The sequence below is a fragment of the Eriocheir sinensis genome, chromosome 21 (assembly GCF_024679095.1).
Source record: "Eriocheir sinensis breed Jianghai 21 chromosome 21, ASM2467909v1, whole genome shotgun sequence".
Lineage (NCBI taxonomy): Eukaryota > Metazoa > Arthropoda > Malacostraca > Decapoda > Varunidae > Eriocheir > Eriocheir sinensis.
This window is the reverse complement of record NC_066529.1, coordinates 19909460-19928491: the sequence shown is the minus strand read 5'-3', so window position 1 is coordinate 19928491 and position 19032 is coordinate 19909460. Positions and strand designations below refer to the sequence as shown.

General features: G+C 48.1%; 1 protein-coding gene across 1 annotated transcript in view; it reads left to right on the top strand.

Moving 5' to 3' along the window:
• Positions 1 to 19032, top strand: part of LOC127001814 (N-acetylated-alpha-linked acidic dipeptidase 2-like) — a gene marked incomplete in the record, with an annotated part of 158653 nt that overhangs the window by 83336 nt on the left and 56285 nt on the right. Inside the window, 1 exon segment of the mRNA XM_050867019.1 lies at positions 434 to 545. Coding sequence (XP_050722976.1) covers positions 434 to 545 — 112 coding nt within the window.

Sequence of the window (19032 nt, the reverse complement as noted above, 5' to 3'; positions counted from 1 at the left end):
CAACCTCGAGGAAGCTGATTTAGTGAGAGAGATGTGTTTGGAAGATTATGTCGAGTTGATAGTTGAAGAAATTGAGTTTTTGAGGCATTGAAGGACACAAGGTTCCTTCTACCACAATCGGAAATGATAACAAGGTCTGAGGTTAAGCGTTCTGCAGCCTCCAGTCTGGAGTCATGTACTTCCTATTGGGATGGTCTTCTACTGAAAGAAGTTGAATAATGTAGAGTGGAATCGTCGGCGTATGAGTGGAAAGGACAGTTTGTTATGGAAAGAAAATCATTGATAAATAACAGGAAGAGAGTGGGTGATAGGACAGAGCCCTGTGGAACACCAGTTAACTCACTCACTCCCTTACTCACCCTCCCTTCCTACCTCTTCTACTCAACGCCTCCTTCTCTCATCCCCATACAATTCCTCCCTTTCATCCCTTCAGGAGGCTGTGGTACCATTTAGCGTTCATCTCTACGGGGAGTTCCTGACGGAGGCGCTGCTAGACTTAGAAGCGGCATACGAAGACCTTCTAAACCAGACCCAGCCCCTGCTTAGTGAGTGTTGCTGTCTGTTACCTTTCAACTCTTATCAACTTAAGCACCTTTTTACCTGCATCTCTATACCTTTCTAGATGTTAAAACTGCTACTATTATGTTGGAATTAATTTGAATATATATGTGGGAAAAGGGAAAAGTACTGGAAAACTTGAGGAAGACCATCTGCTGCTGCTGCCTTACCTTATGGGTATGCGGTGGCTGAATGGTTAGCAAGACGGCCCCGCGTTCAGGAGGACACGAGTTCAATCCCCGACCGGTGCCACTAAGCTGGGATTTTTCAGCCTCCTCCGAGTGGCTTAAAACTACCCACATGCTGTCCAGAAGACCACCTATCAACCCGGACTCTAGATTCTAGGATTAAAGATGAGCTCCGGGAGGGCAGCATGAGACAATGCAAGATGGCGCCACTATAAACACTCGCCTGCGCCAGAACGGGCTGGGCCGACCATCAGAACCCACCGGAAAGAAGCCTTGGACCGACCATCAGGATCCACCGGGAAGAAACCTACTGGCGCAATAGGCCACAACGTAAAAAGAAAAAAAAAAAAAAAAAACGAAAAGGATGAAGGAATGACTAACAACTTCTGGGCAATTATCTTACACTGTGAACCAAAAGAAGCATAGCAAGTTTTCAAGTACGAGAATACAAAAAAAAATAATAGACGAAGATTAGTGATGAATGATCATTCCCCTTGGCGTCGTAGGGGTAGCGAGATGACGCGGCCCCCGACGTATGCACCGATGAAGCTGAAGGACATTCTAAAAAATGCTGTCGGGCGGGGTTTGTCTTGTGTTTTAAAGCAACAACACAAGACAAACCTTACTAGAGAAATACTAGAAACAAACACCGAGATTATAACCTCATCGACAGATGCGAGACGCCTTCATATACTTGAGGCATTATACATCAAAGAATTGGAGCCAAACCTAAACACACAGTCAATAGACCTGCAGGCCTTACCAAGCATGAGAAGAAGTACCACATAGCCTACCGACAGCCAAGAAGGACCAAGATTGAACGGCGCAGACAGCAGGCGCACGCACACCCCGCTCGACCAATCAGAAGCGAGGACGCGAGGAACAGCAGGCCAAGCCACGCCTTAAAAGGAGCGTGCGGGTCCAGGTTCAGGCAACACATAGCTACCTGTCAGTCTCCATAAACTGACCTCTGTAAGACTTTGACCCGGACAAGGACTGACGTCCCGACTCCACACCGGCAAGAGGTGTGGGGGGCGTCCCTAGGAGCTCCTTGGGCCACAGGTAGGGTTTCACGGGAGGGTTGTTCTTGCCCTTACCAGGAGAACCCCGCTCACCGAGATTCCAGTCCCTAGATTCCCAAGATCTCAGAGCGCCGAACCCAGAAAGAGAAACTTCGACGACAGCAAGTCTGACCACGAGGCTCCCCCCAGAAAATACGACCAGAGGAAGACTTGAGTGACGCGATCAAAGTCGACCCCATAGAATACACGGTCACCCAGTGGGAAGAACACTGGACCGACTACAAGGATCCTGCAAAGGCTAAGAAAGAACGATGGAGGGAGAGGAAAGCGGGCACCAGCCACCAAACCACCACCACCGACACCATCCCTCCCCCGCAACCTACGCCCCGTACCAACACCCCGCCCACCCAGATGGCCGCACGGCCCATCGACCAGCCTCCGAAGCCTGTGACGCAGGCCCCTTCACCTGCGCCGACCAGCCATCAGCCAAGCCACTCCACCCCCGCGCAGCCCGCCCCCTACATCAAACTTTCTCCCATCCCAGGCTTCTCCAGCACCTTCCAACTCCTGCAGGACCTCCAAGCGGAACATCCCCACCTTCGCTGCAGCAAAGGGAGGCAGAGTCCGAGAGGGGATTTCTACCTCCACCCGGAAGACACAGCCACCCTGAATTCCCTAGCTGCCATCACACAGGTGAAGGGCATTCCTGTATCCCTTCAAAAGATAACCCCCCCCCACATGATACACGAAGGGGATAGTCCTCAAGTACTATCTGAACGACCTGTCGTTCCTTCTCAATCACCCCGACGTGGTAACTGCAGAGCGCTGCACTCGCAGCGACGGACAAAGGACCTCCCAGGTCCTCATCGAGGTCGACGGCCCCCTACCAAGCAGCCTTCTCTTGGGCCTAGTGGGCCTATATTTCCTGCGCCCATATACGCCGGAGCCAACGCGGTGCTACAGATGCCACTCATTTGGCCACACACAGGGGAAATGCTTCAAGAACCCAGTGTGCGAAATATGCAGTGCCCTTCACCCCACGGACGAGTGCCTCCAGAAATTCAAAAGGAAGGAAGCCATCTCTTCGAAATGTCCCAACTGCCAGGGCACCCACCATGCATGGAACAAAAGATGCCAGGAGCGCCGCCGCCTAGTTCAACAAGGCATCCAGCACCAAGCCGCCTGGGTGGAAAAGTACTTCGAGGCCCCCCCGGGCCTCGTTTGGGGGAAACAGTGGAAACAGCCCCTCCAACAGCAACCTCCTCAGCAACCCCCCCCGATTCCGGCGGACTTCCCTGCACTACAAAGCACCACAACCTCCCCCCCCTCTGCTCACCCCTCCGCCCCCACAGTCCAAGAAAACAGCGTCACCATCCCGGGAGCACCACCCCCCCAGCCTCCCAGCCCCCGATCCCTACGCCTCCGCAGCCAGAAGGGACCCTCACCCTCACGGAGTCAGCATTGAAGGGTCTCCTCAAGGGACTGGTCGTGACCATCATCCAGCTCCTCGAGCGAGACATACCGGAAACAACGTTGGACCCTGTAATCGACACGCTCTTGACGAAGTCATTCCAGCCGCCCCCTACACCGGACACACCATCGGACGACCCCAACACGTCCCTCGCAACCCCTCAACCCGAACCCGTTGCAACGATGGCTCCCAGCACGCCGGCCGAAACCCCCACCCCAACCGTGACAACTCCCCCACAGGCCACCAAGAGCGACGAACCCCAAGGGTCAACACATCTATCACAACCCCACCAGGAACCATCCGACTCGTCCAGTGGAACATGCAGGGCGCCCGAGAAAAAATCCACCTCCTCCAAGAGCCAGCTCGAGGAGAAGACGTCGACGTCTTCCTCCTCCAAGAAACCCTCTCACCGGCCACACGACCTGTCCAACTCAGAGGGTACACAGCATACAACAACCCGCGAGTCATAGGAGGATCCCGCGGCTCCTGCGTCCTCGTCAGACACGCCATCCCCTCCCAGCGAATCGAGGACCCAGCTCAATGCGGAGAGCGGGTCGACGTAGTGGCAGTCAAAATCCTTATCCGCGACACACACCTCGACCTCTACTCCATCTATAATCCAGCACAAGCACACCTCAACCTGGGTGAATTACTCACTTCGGCGGAATTGCAGCCCATACTCATAGCGGGTGATTTCAACTGCCACCACCCCATACTCGGCTCAACCTCACCTACTAACCCCGCACGGCGACATCTGGGCACCATTCTCCCCCTCCACCCAGGAGTCACCCTCCTCAACGACCCCGAACCCACACCCACCCATGGTGGAATCCTTGACCTCATGTTCATCTCCACTCCGCTCACGCCGAATGCCAACTTCACCGTGCACCCCACCCTCGCCAGCGACCGCTTTGCCACCACCTGCACCCTCCATCTTCCACTCATACCGCCAGCCCCACCTCCACCCGCACGCTGGAATGTAAAGAGAGCAGATTGGACTAAATTCCGTGAAACACTAGAATCCACCGCACATCATGACACTCCTGACCTCGACCTCCACGCAGCGCATCTCACCGCGGCTTTCCGGCCAGCGGCAGACGCTTCAATGCTCCTCTTGACACGTCCTACACGGACGTACCGCGATTACTGGTTCTGGGACGACCGGGTGGCGGAGGCGAATCAAGCCATCAACAGAGCACGGAAAATCCACGGACGACACCCTACACAAGCCAACAGAAACATCCTCACCGATGTCATCACCTACACCCGAAATGTGAAGCTCGAAGTAAGAGAGCAAAAGTGGACTGAATGGTGCAGGTCCATTGACGCCCACACCTCCCTCAAAAAGATCTGGGAAAACATCCGCCGTGTCAAGGGAAGCCCCTATCCCAGACCCCCGTCACACCCGGACCCCGCGGCAGAGGCCGATCGACTTGCCGCATCCTTTGCACAACGAACGCACGCCTCTAACCTCCCCCGGGCGACCTGCCGCAAACTCGAGGCCGAAAGGGAGAGGCGTATGACGGCCATCAACACTGCAGCAGCCAGACGAACCACCACTGACACACCCCTGAGAGCGCACGAAGTCCAAAATGCGCTTCGAACGGGTGCCGACACATCCCCTGGCTCTGACGGCATCACGCACACCATGATACGCCAAGCTGGCCTGTCAGGGCACGCTGCCCTCCTGTCTCTCTTTAGTGCTTCACTGAAAGCAGGGCGACTCCCCCACATATGGAAAGAGGCGGACATCATCCCCATCCCCAAGCCTAAGGACCCGGGCAGCTTCCGGCCAATCTCTCTACTCAGCTGCATTGGAAAGACTATGGAGCGGATCATCCTCTCCCGCCTTCAATGGGCCATAGGCACCCTACACCCTGCAATATCCGCATACACAAAGGGATCAGGCACCGTCCAGTGCCTCATCACCCTCCTCACTCAGGCCAGCTCCCAGAAAACGACGGGTGTCTTCATAGACCTGGAAAAAGCATTCGAGCTAGCGGATAAACAGGTCATACTGGCTCTCCTTGCAGGCAAAGGGGTTGGGTGCAAACTCCTCCAATGGACGCAGGACTTCCTCACTGAAAGAAAAGGGCGGGTCCTTTTCCAGGGACATCACTCTCCTTGCCACCAGCACGAGCGCGGCACCCCTCAGGGCAGCGTGTTTATTAGCCCCTTCTTTTTCAACATCTTAGTTGAAGCCCTCACCACCACCGAACTCTCCAGAGGATCCAAGCTATTGCTCTACGCGGACGACATCACCCTCCTAAACAGCAACAGGCGCAGCTTGGGGGCTGATCTGGACAAACTCTACCGGAAATGCCAGGAGCTGGGTCTCAAGGTAAACTTGAGCAAAACAAGAGCGATGACCTTTGGCGCTGCGCCACCCGACTACCCCCTCATCATTGAAGGCACCACCGTTGAGTGGACCCACTCATACCAATACCTCGGGGTCTGGATAGAGTCCAAACTGACATTTGCCCCTCAGATCCAGTACCTAAGAGAACGGCTGGACACCAGATTAGCCGTCCACCGCAGCATTGGCGGCCTGAAAGGAGGGGCCAGTCCAAAGGTCAGGAAACTGTTCTTCACCCATGGAGTACGATCTCTCCTGGATAACTGCGCACCATGCCTCGCAGCCCTTCCAGAGAAGCTGATGGCGAAGCTTGAAGCAAAGCAAATTACCGCCCTCCGCACCATTCTGGGCGCCCCCCCGTGGACAAAGACGGTGACCCTGCGAGCGGAGCTCCGCACCCCAGCACTCAAACACAGAGTGACCCAAAGCACCGCCTCGGCAATCGCCAAAATAGCACACTCACAGAAAGAATACTCTGCCCCCCGACGAGTCCTTGCTGCCGCAGCCATGGACCGACGCCTCCACCTCCGCCCCAGCTGGGTACAGGCTGCCGGAGAAACACTCCTTACAACAGGGGTACACGACCTTGTCCGCACAAAGGGCAGGGACCTCCGGCACCCAGGACACCATCGCCCCCCCCCCCCCGTGGGACCCCCCTCTCCCCGCCATCACGGGCTCCTGACTTCCACTCTCGAAGGCCCTTCAAAACCCGACCGTCCTCAGGCAGGAGGCTCTTCAACGCATCCGGCCCCTCTCCTCTGACAATGCCACAACCGTCTACACAGATGGCTCCGTCGACCCCGAAACAGGTAGGGCGGGAGCGGCGCACGTTCTCGGAGAAAACAGCACACTGACAAGGATAACTGATGGAGCCTCTTCCCTCCAGGCAGAACTTGTCGCTATCCTTGAGGCCCTCCGGCACTGCCAGCACATCAACACTCCAAGCGCGCTGATCCTCTCTGACTCGCTGGCGGCTCTCCAGACGCTCCGCAACCCCGAACCACCCGATAACGTCCAACTGATAACTGAAATCCACCACCTGGCAACCTCCATGCGTTCGACGGGAGGGAAAATCACCTTACACTGGATCCCCAGCCACGTCGGGATCCAGGGCAACGAAAGGGGCGACGCTGCCGCTAGGGAGGCAGCCCTCAAGCCGAATATCGATAAACAAGTACACCCCAGCCTCTCCATCACCACACTCCGAATCAAGGCCATCACAAACAATCTCTGGCGCGGTGATCTAACCAACGAAGTGGCCGCCGAGTCACCCTCCGCCACGTGGTATGCCCGCGCGATCGGACTCCGCCCGCTAAACATACCATCACAAACTCCTCTGCGGACGCGACTGGACCTACACCGCCTCAGGCTGGACCTCCAGAAATGTTGCGAGACACCCCTCCCGACCCCTGCCCGCACTGCACCACGCCCTCACTAACACCCCTGTTGCACTACCTGCTCGACTGCCCAGCCACAAACATACTAAGAGATGGCACGGTTCCGGAGAGAAACCAACACTCCAGACGAAATGCAGCTGCTGATATAATAGCACGCACTCCTGACGACGTACTCCTCCACCTTTGCGAGGATACGCCACCCCCCAGATAAGACCTGAGCTCACGCCCGCACGGCTGTGGGGTGCATTCAACACTCCGCAAAAGCGGACATGTTGACTCCCCATGGCCCAGGACGGCGAGCACAGCTCGACGACCCACACGATTAACTCAGCGACATCGCAATCTCTGCAGGGCTCTACACACAGCCCATCCAGTCAACGAACTGGTAAATATAAAACAACAACAACAACTGAGCTCGTCATTCACCTCTCAACAACAGAGATGAGAAGAACCCACTCCACAGCCACTGAAGAAGGGTCTAGGACCCGAAATCCGGATCTGGCAACGATGACGTATAGGCAAGTCATCTCACTCCTCAACAAAGAGAACAAGGCTTTAGTACGCGAAAAAGAGACTGTACTAAAGAAAATAATCAACGCTGAATTAGCCATCACCTTCAACGAAACATGACTCAGAGAGAATCTCCTGCCCATATATACCTCAAATATATATATATATATATATATATATATATATATATATATATATATATATATATATATATATATATATATATATATATATATATATATATATACAAAAAAAAAATTACCTTTTTTATTTATTTATATTAAGCACGAAAAAGAAGCACTACACACAACACACTGTTTCATATGAAATATATCTGGAGAGCAAATGAGTAAAAATTGGTGGGCACGCGCGAATTTAAAGTGGAAGAGATAGAGGAAGGGATGGAACAGCCGGCAAGGCATATCAAGATAAATATAGAATCCTCCTCCTCCTCTTCTGCGAAATCTTTTTCCTCTCCCTTATTCTCCTCTTCTTCCTCCTCCTCCTCGTCGTCCTTCACCTCCTCCTTTTTAAATTAACCCTTCTCATCGTCACCCTCATCTTACTTTCACCTCTCCTTCTCCTTCTCCTGCTCCTCCATTTTCTCTCGCTCCTTCCCCTGACCCACTCTCCTCCTATTCCTCCTACACTCAGAATACATGTATCTGGCAGAACACTGATTGGAGGGGATTTATGGGATCGTGACTACCGGTTTTATTTATGTTGGGACAAGAAAAAATCAGAAAAATAGTGGGATGAAAGAGTCAAAGTCACGACGATCTTGAAGAACAACGTGAAAAATGATTCATGAATTGAAAATCTGTATCATGAATCCCACTTTTTTGGTGTGTGTGTTTTTAAGACTTCTAAACAGGAAATTACTTCACAAACCTGTTCGCCAAGTTGAATTAAAGGGGGGATTTCTAACTTGTGTTTCAATACAAAAGTCATTTTACTTAAAAATTTAGGTATTCAATGTAATTGAAGCTATGCAGAGAAACATGGCCGACAGATGATTTTACACGGACATATGCATGAGCGAGCGAACAGATAATGATATATGTTGGTATGGATGAATAAGTAACAGTTTAAAAAAAAGGATAAATCTGCAAAATCTCTGGCTGGATATGTATAGCTTGAAAAAGCAAGGGGCTGTGGGAGTCTTGCCGGGTGTCGATTATTTCGACAGAGAGCAAGACCCTCGCCGCCTCTTGCTCCAAGAGGCAATCTACATACTCACAAAACAATCACACAATGAACACACAAGTCGACGATTTCCAGATCCTTCCATCATCAAAACGCTACATTTAGGTTAACAAAGAATCCAGCTAATGAGCAGTCAGCCTAGCTGGCTCCTTCCCCTCCCCCCCCCACCCACCCCAGGAGAATACTCGACCTGGTGGACCTCACCTATATATGCGGCCTCCCACGAAAGAAAATTCACAATTAGCCTGAATATAGAAGAAGCTAATCCCAAGAACTAAAACGACGTCCAGAACACTACCGCAAAATTGTGACGGGGAAAATATGATCATAACAGGCGTGTGCTCAAAAGGCTGAAACTAGCCAAAAAAGGATTTGATCCCCGCTGCGCGCCAGACACACTATGGTGTACACACCCTGAAAAGGGGTAATAACACGACTTACCTGCTCAATCACCCGTGGGGTTCTTACTTATCTCCTTATGGGGCTGGAAGGCACACACACAGGCACACAAAAGTTACTGATAAAGCGTGTACAACTATATTACACACACAATACACAAAGACACAGACAGCTCACACACCAAGCTGGCCTAAATCGTTACTCATGCGAGCACGGTACTAACCTAACCTGGCTACACAAACGATTGGCTACTTAGCTCAGTGTGGAGGGAGGGGTAGAGGCTCGTGCAATAGCCTTGCTCGAGGTGGCTGCAGTTTGTCCTTCATGCCATAGTTTTCCTCAGGCGCGTGATGATCTGCGGTCGGTGCAGCCTTCAGTGCGAGGCCGCCGCGGATCTTGACGCACGGGACTGAGGAAGGTGTGGCGGATCCCCGGATCCCCATTCCCAGCAGGAGGAAACCACGTGGTCACCAAGAGGCTGGCTGGAAGAGCGAAAGCACGGAGCCCCCGTGACCTCACCGGTCGGCGGTCAGGGAGAAAAAGCAAGAGCCGCGGCGGCGGCGAGTGACCGGGCGGGCCCCAATCTCTCCCGGACGAGATGCAAGACACTGCTGGTACGGCCAAATACACAGGCAGTTTCTGGCTGACAAAACATATAAGAACTCGAGGTTCTATAAGGTACGTCTGCCCAGATGAGGGAAGAGCTGGCAACTCTGGCCAGCCAGTCAGGCAGCGGGTCCAGCCAGTCAGCCCCCAAAGCGGTAACTCGACAAGAGAAAGAATATACACAAACTTCCTCATCAAACAGAGGGGTAACATGCTGCAGTATGCAAACACTAATGTGCACCTGCATTAAGTGGAGTGATGACTCTTGAAATCACGTTATAGCAGGTTACACAGAGGGCGACCCGCAAAAAAATGCACGCATTCGAACCTCGCCCAGGTTGCCTAGGCAACGACAAGTGGGCGCGCTCAAGGCGGGAAGCGAGGCCTGGACGGGAAGCACAAAGGAGCGAAAGAACTCTGCCTATCATCCTACCTATGCAAAATAAAACATAAAAGAACTTGTCACGGATCTAACCCGTGACAAAAATTGTACGACAAATAAAAAACGTACAAAAGAAAATTAATAAATGATATATATATATATATATATATATATATATATATATATATATATATATATATATATATATATATATATATATATATATATATATATATATATATATATATATATATATATATATATATATATATATATATATATATATATATATATATATATATATATATATATATATATATATATATATATATATATATATATATATATATATATATATATATATATATATATATATATATATATATATATATATATATATATATATATATATATCGAGTGGCTTAAAACTACCCACATGCTGTCCAGAAGACCACCTATCAACCTGGACTCTAGATTCTAGGATCAAAGATGAGCTCTGGGAGGGCAGCATGAGCCAATGCAAGATGGCGCCACTATAAACACTCGCCTGCGCCAGAACGGGCTGGGCCGACCATCAGGACCCACCGGAAAGAAGCCTTGGACCGACCATCAGGATCCACTGGGAAGAAGCCTACCGGCGCAATAGGCCGCAATGTAAAAAAAATATATATATATATATATATATATATATATATATATATATATATATATATATATATATATATATATATATATTTATTTATTTATTTATTTACAACAAAGGAGACAGCTAAAGGGCACACAAAAAGGAAACAATAATAAAAAAAAAGCCCGCTACTCGCTGCTCCTATAAAAAGAATCAAAAGAGGTGGCCGAAAGAGGTCAATTTCGGGAGGAGAGGTGTCCTGATACCCTCCTCTTGAAAGAGTTCAAGTCGTAGGCAGGAGGAAATACAGATGAAAGAAGATTGTTCCAGAGTTTACCAGCGTGAAGGATGAAAGAGTGAAAATGCTGGTTAACTCTTGCATAAAGGGTTTGTACAGTATAGGGATGAGCATGAGTAGAAAGTCGTGTGCAGAGGGGCCGCGGGAGGGGGGGAGGCATGCAGTTAGCAAGTTCAGAAGGGCAGTCAGCGTGAAAATAGCGATAGAAGATAGAAAGAGAGGCAACATCGCGACGGAATTTTAGAGGTAGAAGACTATCAGTAGGAGGAGGAGAGCTGATGAGACAAAGAGCCTTAGATTCCACTCTGTCCAGAAGAGCTGTGTGAGTGGAGCCCCCCCCAAACGTGAGATGAATACTCCATACGAGGGCGGACAAGGCCCCCGCAAATGGATAGCAATTGTGCAGGGGAGAAGAACTGGCGGAGACGATACAGAACGCACAACCTCGAGGAAGCTGATTTAGTGAGAGACGAGAAGTGAAGTTTCCAGTTGAGATTTTGAGTTAAGGATAGACCAAGAATATTTAGTGTTGAAGAAGGTGACAGCTGAGTGTTGTCGAAAAATAGGGGATAGGTGTTTGGAAGATTGTGTCGAGTTGATAGGTGGAGAAATTGAGTTTTTGAGACATTGAACGACACAAGGTTCTTTCTACCCCAATCGGAAATGATAGCAAGGTCTGAGGTTAAGCGATCTGCAGCCTCCATTCTGGAGTCGTGTACTTCCTGTTGGGATGGAGTTCTTTTGAAAGAAGTTGAATAATGCAGAGTGGAGTCGTCAGCGTACGAGTGGACAGGACAGTTTGATATGGAAAGAAGATCATTGATGAATAACAGGAAGAGAGTGGGTGATAGGACAGAGCCCTGTGGAACACCACTGTTGATAGGTTTAGGGGAAGAACAATGACCGTCTACCACCGCGGAGATAGAACGGCCGGAAAGGAAACTGGAGATAAAGGAACAGATAGAGGGATAGAATACGAAAGAGGGCAGTTTAGAAAGCAAAGACTTTTGCCAGACTCTATCGAAGGCTTTCGATATGTCTAGCGCAACTGAGAAAGTTTCACCGAAACGGCTAAGAGAGGAAGACCAAGAGTCAGTTAAGAGAGCAAAAAGATTGCCAGTAGAACGCCCCTTGCGGAACCCATACTGGCGATCGGATAGAAGGTTAGAAGTGGAAAGGTGCTTTTGAATCTTCCGGTTAAGGATTGATTCAAAAGCTTTAGATAGACAGGAAAGTAAAGCTATAGGGCGGTAGTTTGAGGGACTGGAACGGTCACCTTCTTAGGCACAGGCTGTACAAAGGCATACTTCCAGCAGGAAGGAAAGGTAGATGTTGATAGGCAGAGACGAAAGAGTTTGTCCAGGCAGGGTGTCGGCACGGAAGCACAGTTTTTAAGGACAATAGGAGGCACTCCATCAGGTCCATAAGCCTTCTGAGAGTTGAGGCCAGAGAGGGCATAGAAGACATCATTCTTAAGAATCTTAATAACAGGCATGAAAGAGTCAGAGGGGGGATGAGTAGGAGGAATATGCCCAGAATCGTCCAGGGTGGAGTTCTTACAGAAAGTTTGAGCGAAGTGTTCAGCTTTAGAGACAGATGAGACGGCAGTGCTGCCGTCAGGGTTAAGGAGAGGAGGGAAAGAGGAAGACGTGAAATTGGAGGAGATATTTTTGCCTAGATGCCAGAAGTCACGGGAAGAATTAGAAGAAGCAAGGTGTTGACATTTTCTATTAATGAAAGAAGTTTTGGTAAGTCGGAGAATAGATTTGGCACGATTCCGGGCTGAAATGTGAAGATCAAAGTTAGCGGGAGTTCGAAGGCTCTGGAACCTTTTGTGAGCTGCCTATCTTTAATAGCACGAGAACAAGCATGATTAAACCAAGGCATTTTAGCATGAGAAGTAGAGAAAGAACGTGGAATGTATGCCTTCATTCCAGAGACAATCACCTCTGTGATGCACTGGGCACACACAGAGGGGTTTCTCTCCTGGAAGCAGTAATCATTCCACGGGAAATCGGAAAAGTATATATATATATATATATATATATATATATATATATATATATATATATATATATATATATATATATATATATATGTGTGTTTTATGTGTGTGTGTGTGTGTGTGTGTGTGTGTGTGTGTGTGTGTGTGTGTGTGCAATTATATCCATGTACAGAGGTGAATTTACATATATTTATAACAGAGGAAAGGGTCGCAACCAACGCCACAGCAGGTATGGTTGTTGGTCTGCATGGCCGCGGGACGGGGTGCGTGTGTTGTTGACTTGCTTCTGCCGCTCGTTAGCCGTCTCGCCCGCGGCAGGAAAGCCAACACTGAGCAAAGATTGAGTCAGGATCGAGTGTGCGAGCAGCCAGCAACGCACCCTCAACGGGCACACACACACACACACACACACACACACACACACAGACACACACACGCTCACACTATCTCATATTATTAACATATGTTTGCCTACTGTCTGTGCCTGACAATCTCCCTTTGTGTATGTTTGTTTTTGTCTGTTTCACTACGTGAATCTCTCTCTCTCTCTCTCTCTCTCTTAAATTCTTAAAAATATTTGGAAAGGCCGGTAGGCAAATATATAGTCTAATTAATAGTCGCCGTTACATCGATATATATATATATATATATATATATATATATATATATATATATATATATATATATATATATATATATATATATATATATATATATATATATATATATATATATATATATATATATATATATATATATATATATATATATATATATATATATATATATATATATTTAAAACCGCATAGGAAACAGTTGAAATACGAAAAGACAAAAAGAGCCCACTTATCACAGTTTTTATTAAAATAAGTTTAGAAGAATTGCCAAAAGAGAGGTCAATTTTGGAAGGAGAGTTGTCTTGATAATCCTCTCTTGAAGGAGGTAAAGTCGAAGGCACGAGGAAATACAGACGAAGGTAGGCTCTTCCAGTGTAAGTTTACCATTGTAAGGGATGAGAGAATGAATATGCTGGTTAACTCTTGCATAGGGAAATTGTCAGTACAGGGATGAGCAAGGGTAGAAAGACAAGAGGTGAAGTGACATACATTTAGCAAGTTCAGAAGAGCAGTCAGCATGGAAATATTGATAGAAGATAGAATGTGTAGACTGACCCACACATGGGATGGATATTCCATACGAGGGCAGACGAGGTCCCTGAATATGGACATCATCTGGGAGTGGGAAAATAACTGGCGGAGTCGATACAGAACGCCTAACCTCGAGGAAGCTGATTTAACAGGAGGAGATGTGAAGTTTCCAGTTAAGATTTTGAGTTACGGATAGACCGAGGATGTTTAGTGTAGAAGAAAATGACAGCAGAGTGTTGTCGAAGATTAGGGGATAGTTGTTTGGAAGATTGTGCCTCGTTCGTGAGTGGAGAATTTGAATTTATGAGGCGTTGAAGGACACCAAGCTCCTCCTACCCCAATCAGTAATGATAGCAAGGTCTGAGGTTAAGCGTTCTGCAGCCACCAGTCCGGAGTCTTGTAATTCCTATTAGGAGGGTCTTTTGTTGAAAGAAGTTGAATAATGCAGAGTAGCGTCATCAGTGTACGAGTGTATTGGACAGTTTGTTGTAGAAGGAAGATGATATATGAATAACAGAAAAAGGGTGGGAGATAGGAGAGAGCCCTGTGGGACACTAATGTTGATATGTTTAGGGAAAAAACAGTGACCATCCACCACAGCTGAAATGGAACGTCTTGAAAGGAAACTGGAGATAAAGGTATAGGGAGAGGAATAAAATACTTATTTGGGTAGTTTTGAAAGGGAAGATTTTTGCAAGAGTCTGTCAAAAGCTGTCGAGATGTCTAAAGCAACAGCATTCGTTTCACAGAAACGGCCAAATGAGGATGACCAAGAGTCAGTTAAGAAAGCAAGCATATCTCCAGAAGAACCCCCCTTGCGTAACCTAGACTGGAGATCAGATAAAAGGTCAGGGAGTAGGTAGGAAGACACCTACCGAACGGGCGTGAGGTACTCCCGGTGAGGATATATGGGAAGCGAGGAGGGTGTCCTGATAACTCCTCGAACCTCCTCCTTATCAATTTCTTCAACATTCGCGGTCTTATATCTAATTTCCATTCTGTGGAACACCATCTCTCCTCCTCTAAACCTCACCTTCTCTTCCTCACCGAAACACAGGTTTCTGAGGCTACTGACAGCAATCTGTACTCTGTTTCCTCCTACTAGCTTTACCCTAAATTTCAATCCAAAGCTGGATGTTGCGCCTACGTGCACAACGACATCACTTGCTCTCGTGCCCACAACCTTGACACTTCTGAGTCAATATATATATATATATATATATATATATATATATATATATATATATATATATATATATATATATATATATATATATATATATATATATATATATATATATATATATGGGGCCTAAATTCCCCAGAGAGGACTCCCCTTCTGGTTGCCGACTTTAGAGGTGTCTTGATACCTCCTCGAACCTCATTCTTATTAATTTCTGAAACATTCGCGGTCTTCGTTCTAATTTTCATTATGTGGAAAACAATATCTCCTCCTCTAAACCTCACCTTCTCTTCCTCACCGAAACACAGGTTTCTGAGGTAACTAACAGCAATCTCTACTCTGTTCCCTCCTACTATCTTTATCCTAAATGTCAATCCAAAGCTGGATGTTGCGTCTACGTGCGCAATGACATCACTTGCTCTCGTGCCAGCGACCTTGAATCTTCAGTATTTTCCACTATGTGCTTAAGGCTTCATTGTCTTTCTATTACTAAATACATCTGTACTCTACTCAACGATCTAGAGAAGTTGGTTCAGCATCCTACACGTATTACCGACCGTCTTGGAGACAGGCCCAACATACTTGACCTCTTCCTTACCTCTAACCCTTCTGCTTACTCTGTCAAACTGTTCTCTCCGTTGGGCTTCTCCGATCACAACATTATTTCTGTATCCTGTTATATCGCTCCTGTACATTCTCTGGACCCACCGAATAGGCGATGCTTCTAGCATTTTGCTTCAGCTCGGTGAGACGACCTGAGGATGTACTTTTCCAATTTCTCGTTTAATGATTACTGCTTCCAGGAGAGAAACCCCTCTGTGTGTGCCCAGCACATCACAGAGGTGATTGTCTCGCTTGTTCTCGTGCTGTCAAAGATAGAGAGGCAACTCACAAAAGGTACCAGAGCCTTAGAACTAACGATAACCATGATCTTTACATTTCTGCCCGGAATCGTGCCAAATATATTCTTCGACTTACCAAAAGCTCTTTCATCCGTTGTAAATGTCAAAACAATGCTTTTTTTCTAATTCCTCCAATTTCACTTCTTCTTCTTTCCCTCCTCTCCTTAACCCTGACGGCACCACTGCCGTCTCATCTATCTCTAAAGCTGAATTCTTCGCTCAATCTTTCTGTAACAACTCCACTCTGGACGATTATTGGCATATTCCTCCTACCTCTGAATCCTTTATGCCTGTTATTAAGATTCGTCATAGTGATGTTTTCTGTGCCCTCTCTTGTCTCAACTCTCAGAAGGCTTATGGACCTGATGGAGTGCCTCCTATTGTTCTTAAAAACTGTGCCTCCGTGCTCACACCCTGCCTCGTCAATCACTTTCGCCTCTACCTGTCAACATCTACCTTTCCTTCCTGCTGGAAATATGCCTTCATACAGCTTGTGCCTAAGAGGGGTGACCGTTCCAATCCCTCAAACTACCACCCTATAGCTTTACTTTCCAGCCTATATAAAGCTTTTGAATTAATCTTTAACCGGAAGATTCAAAAGCACCTTTTCATTTCTGATCTTCTATCTGATCGCCAGTATGGGTTCCGCAAGGACGTTCTACTGGCGATCTTCTAACCCTCTTAACTAATTCTTGGTCATCCTCCTTTAGCTGTTTCGGTGAAACCTCCTTCCTACTCCTACCGTCTCTTCCAAAAATATTATGGATTTTCGCAGACTATTTTTCCTCCTTTTCTCTTCAACGATTATACATTTTTCACTAGTTTAGGTCTTTTCTTTTCGTTCGCCCCTAAGAGCTGCCAGTTTTTTTCCCTGCCGGAGTCTCTCTCTCTCTCTCTCTCTCTCTCTCTCTCTCTCTCTCTCTCTCTCTCTCTCTCTCTCTCCATTACCGCGATGTTCATTTTTCATCCTTGTCGCGATTACTGCGTTAAAATATTTAAAAATATTACGGTCTTTTGGTGGTAATGTCGAGGTCATTGTCCTGCAAAAATGTAAAGCTGAAAATTTCGTTGATGAAAATGGATAAAATAATTATATAATTTTATTCTGATATTAATGCCTCATTATCTCTGTCTATAAGGTTTTGTTATCGTATTTGTTTTTTTTAAGGATATTAAAAGGAAATTACATTGCGAACACTATCTCCACGTCCACCATCACCACCAGCAGCAACAGCCACTCCAGACAACAATGGTGTTTTAGAGACGTATTCCAGACTGAGTTCCTCTTTCATTTTTCCGCCTTCCGTACTTCTTTCTCCTCTTTTCGTTTCATCCGCCCACTGCTATATATGTTTGCTTCATTCCTCCTTTTCTTTTGTGCTTCCCAATTATTTCTCCTTCTATTCCTCTTCCTCTGATTACCTTACTCATCTTTAGCCTCCCCACCCTTCTTCAGCCTCCTCTCCCTCCTCCTCCTCCTCTTCCAATGTCCCTCTTTGCCTGCTTCTTGGCTCTCTCTCTCTCTCTCTCTCTCTCTCTCTCTCTCTCTCTCTCTCTCTCTCTCTCTCTCTCTCTCTCTCTCTCTCTCTCTTATTTACACCGTTACACAATAAGGGAGTAATACATCATCAATTAAGTTCACATATCACTATAGGCTAAAAGCAGCTTCATTACAACTGCCTATCTTAAGTCCTGCCCTGTGTCCTTTCACCCCCGTCGACCTGCCAATAGCCACTGGTGCGCACACTCCTTGAAGCCTTGCAGAGTCACGCCCTCAAGGTTCTGCTGCGAGGCAAGGAGCGTGTTTCACAAGCCGACGTAGGTGTTCAGGAACTGTCCCTGGTGGTGCCATGTCCTGATGCGGGCCTGAAGCAGCTGTTTGGGGGCAGACGCTACGGCCCTATTGGTGACCAGGTTCCTGCGGCGTTGCTGGTACAGTTCCTGGAGGTGAGGCTGCCTCAGTTGCTGCACTTTAAACACAACCGTCAGGCCTGCCACATCTCGCCTGTGTTGCAGCGGCTGCAGTTGTGGCTCCCATGCAGGCTGTGCTGCTTCCCCTTATCAGCCGCTCCGCTCAATCCTGCACCCTGTTCAGGTGGGCGAGGTGCATGTGTGCCGCCCCGCCCCACCCGAGGCACGCATAATCAAGGGAGGAGCGGATTTGTGACTTGTACAGCACCTCCAGCCCCCTGCCGTCGAGGAGCCACGACATTCTTCTTCGGGAAGCTAGCTTCCCTGAGGCCTCCCTGGCGAGCCGTTCTATGTGTGTCCTGAAGGTCATGTTGCTGTCGTATGTGACCCCCAGGACCTATATTTCCACTTGTTGGCTCATGGGCTTCCCGTCAAATGTCATGGGCAGGACCGAGTTTGTTCTCGTGATATAGAGGAGCTGCGTCTTATGAGTGGCAAACTTAACTTGCCACTTCGCTCCCCAGGCCGCGATGCGGCTTAATGATGTGTTCATTTGCTTCGCTGCGGTCGCCTCCTCACCCGGCCCGTAGCATTGGAACAGTGTGATGTCATCCGCATAGGCCGTAGAAGTAGGGATGATTCGCTCTCTCTCTCTCTCTCTCTCTCTCTCTCTCTCTCTCTCTCTCTCTCTCTCTCTCTCTCCGGCTGGATGAGTGTGGCAACTTTAGTTAGAGGGTTTGTGGAAAAAAAAAGGGGGGGGGGGGGTTGCTGCCAGTTTCATGCTGTTTGAGAAGAGTGGGTGGAATGGGTGGGTAGGGTGATTGGCTTCCTGCTGATGCTCCTAATGCCTTGCTGGCTTTTGTGG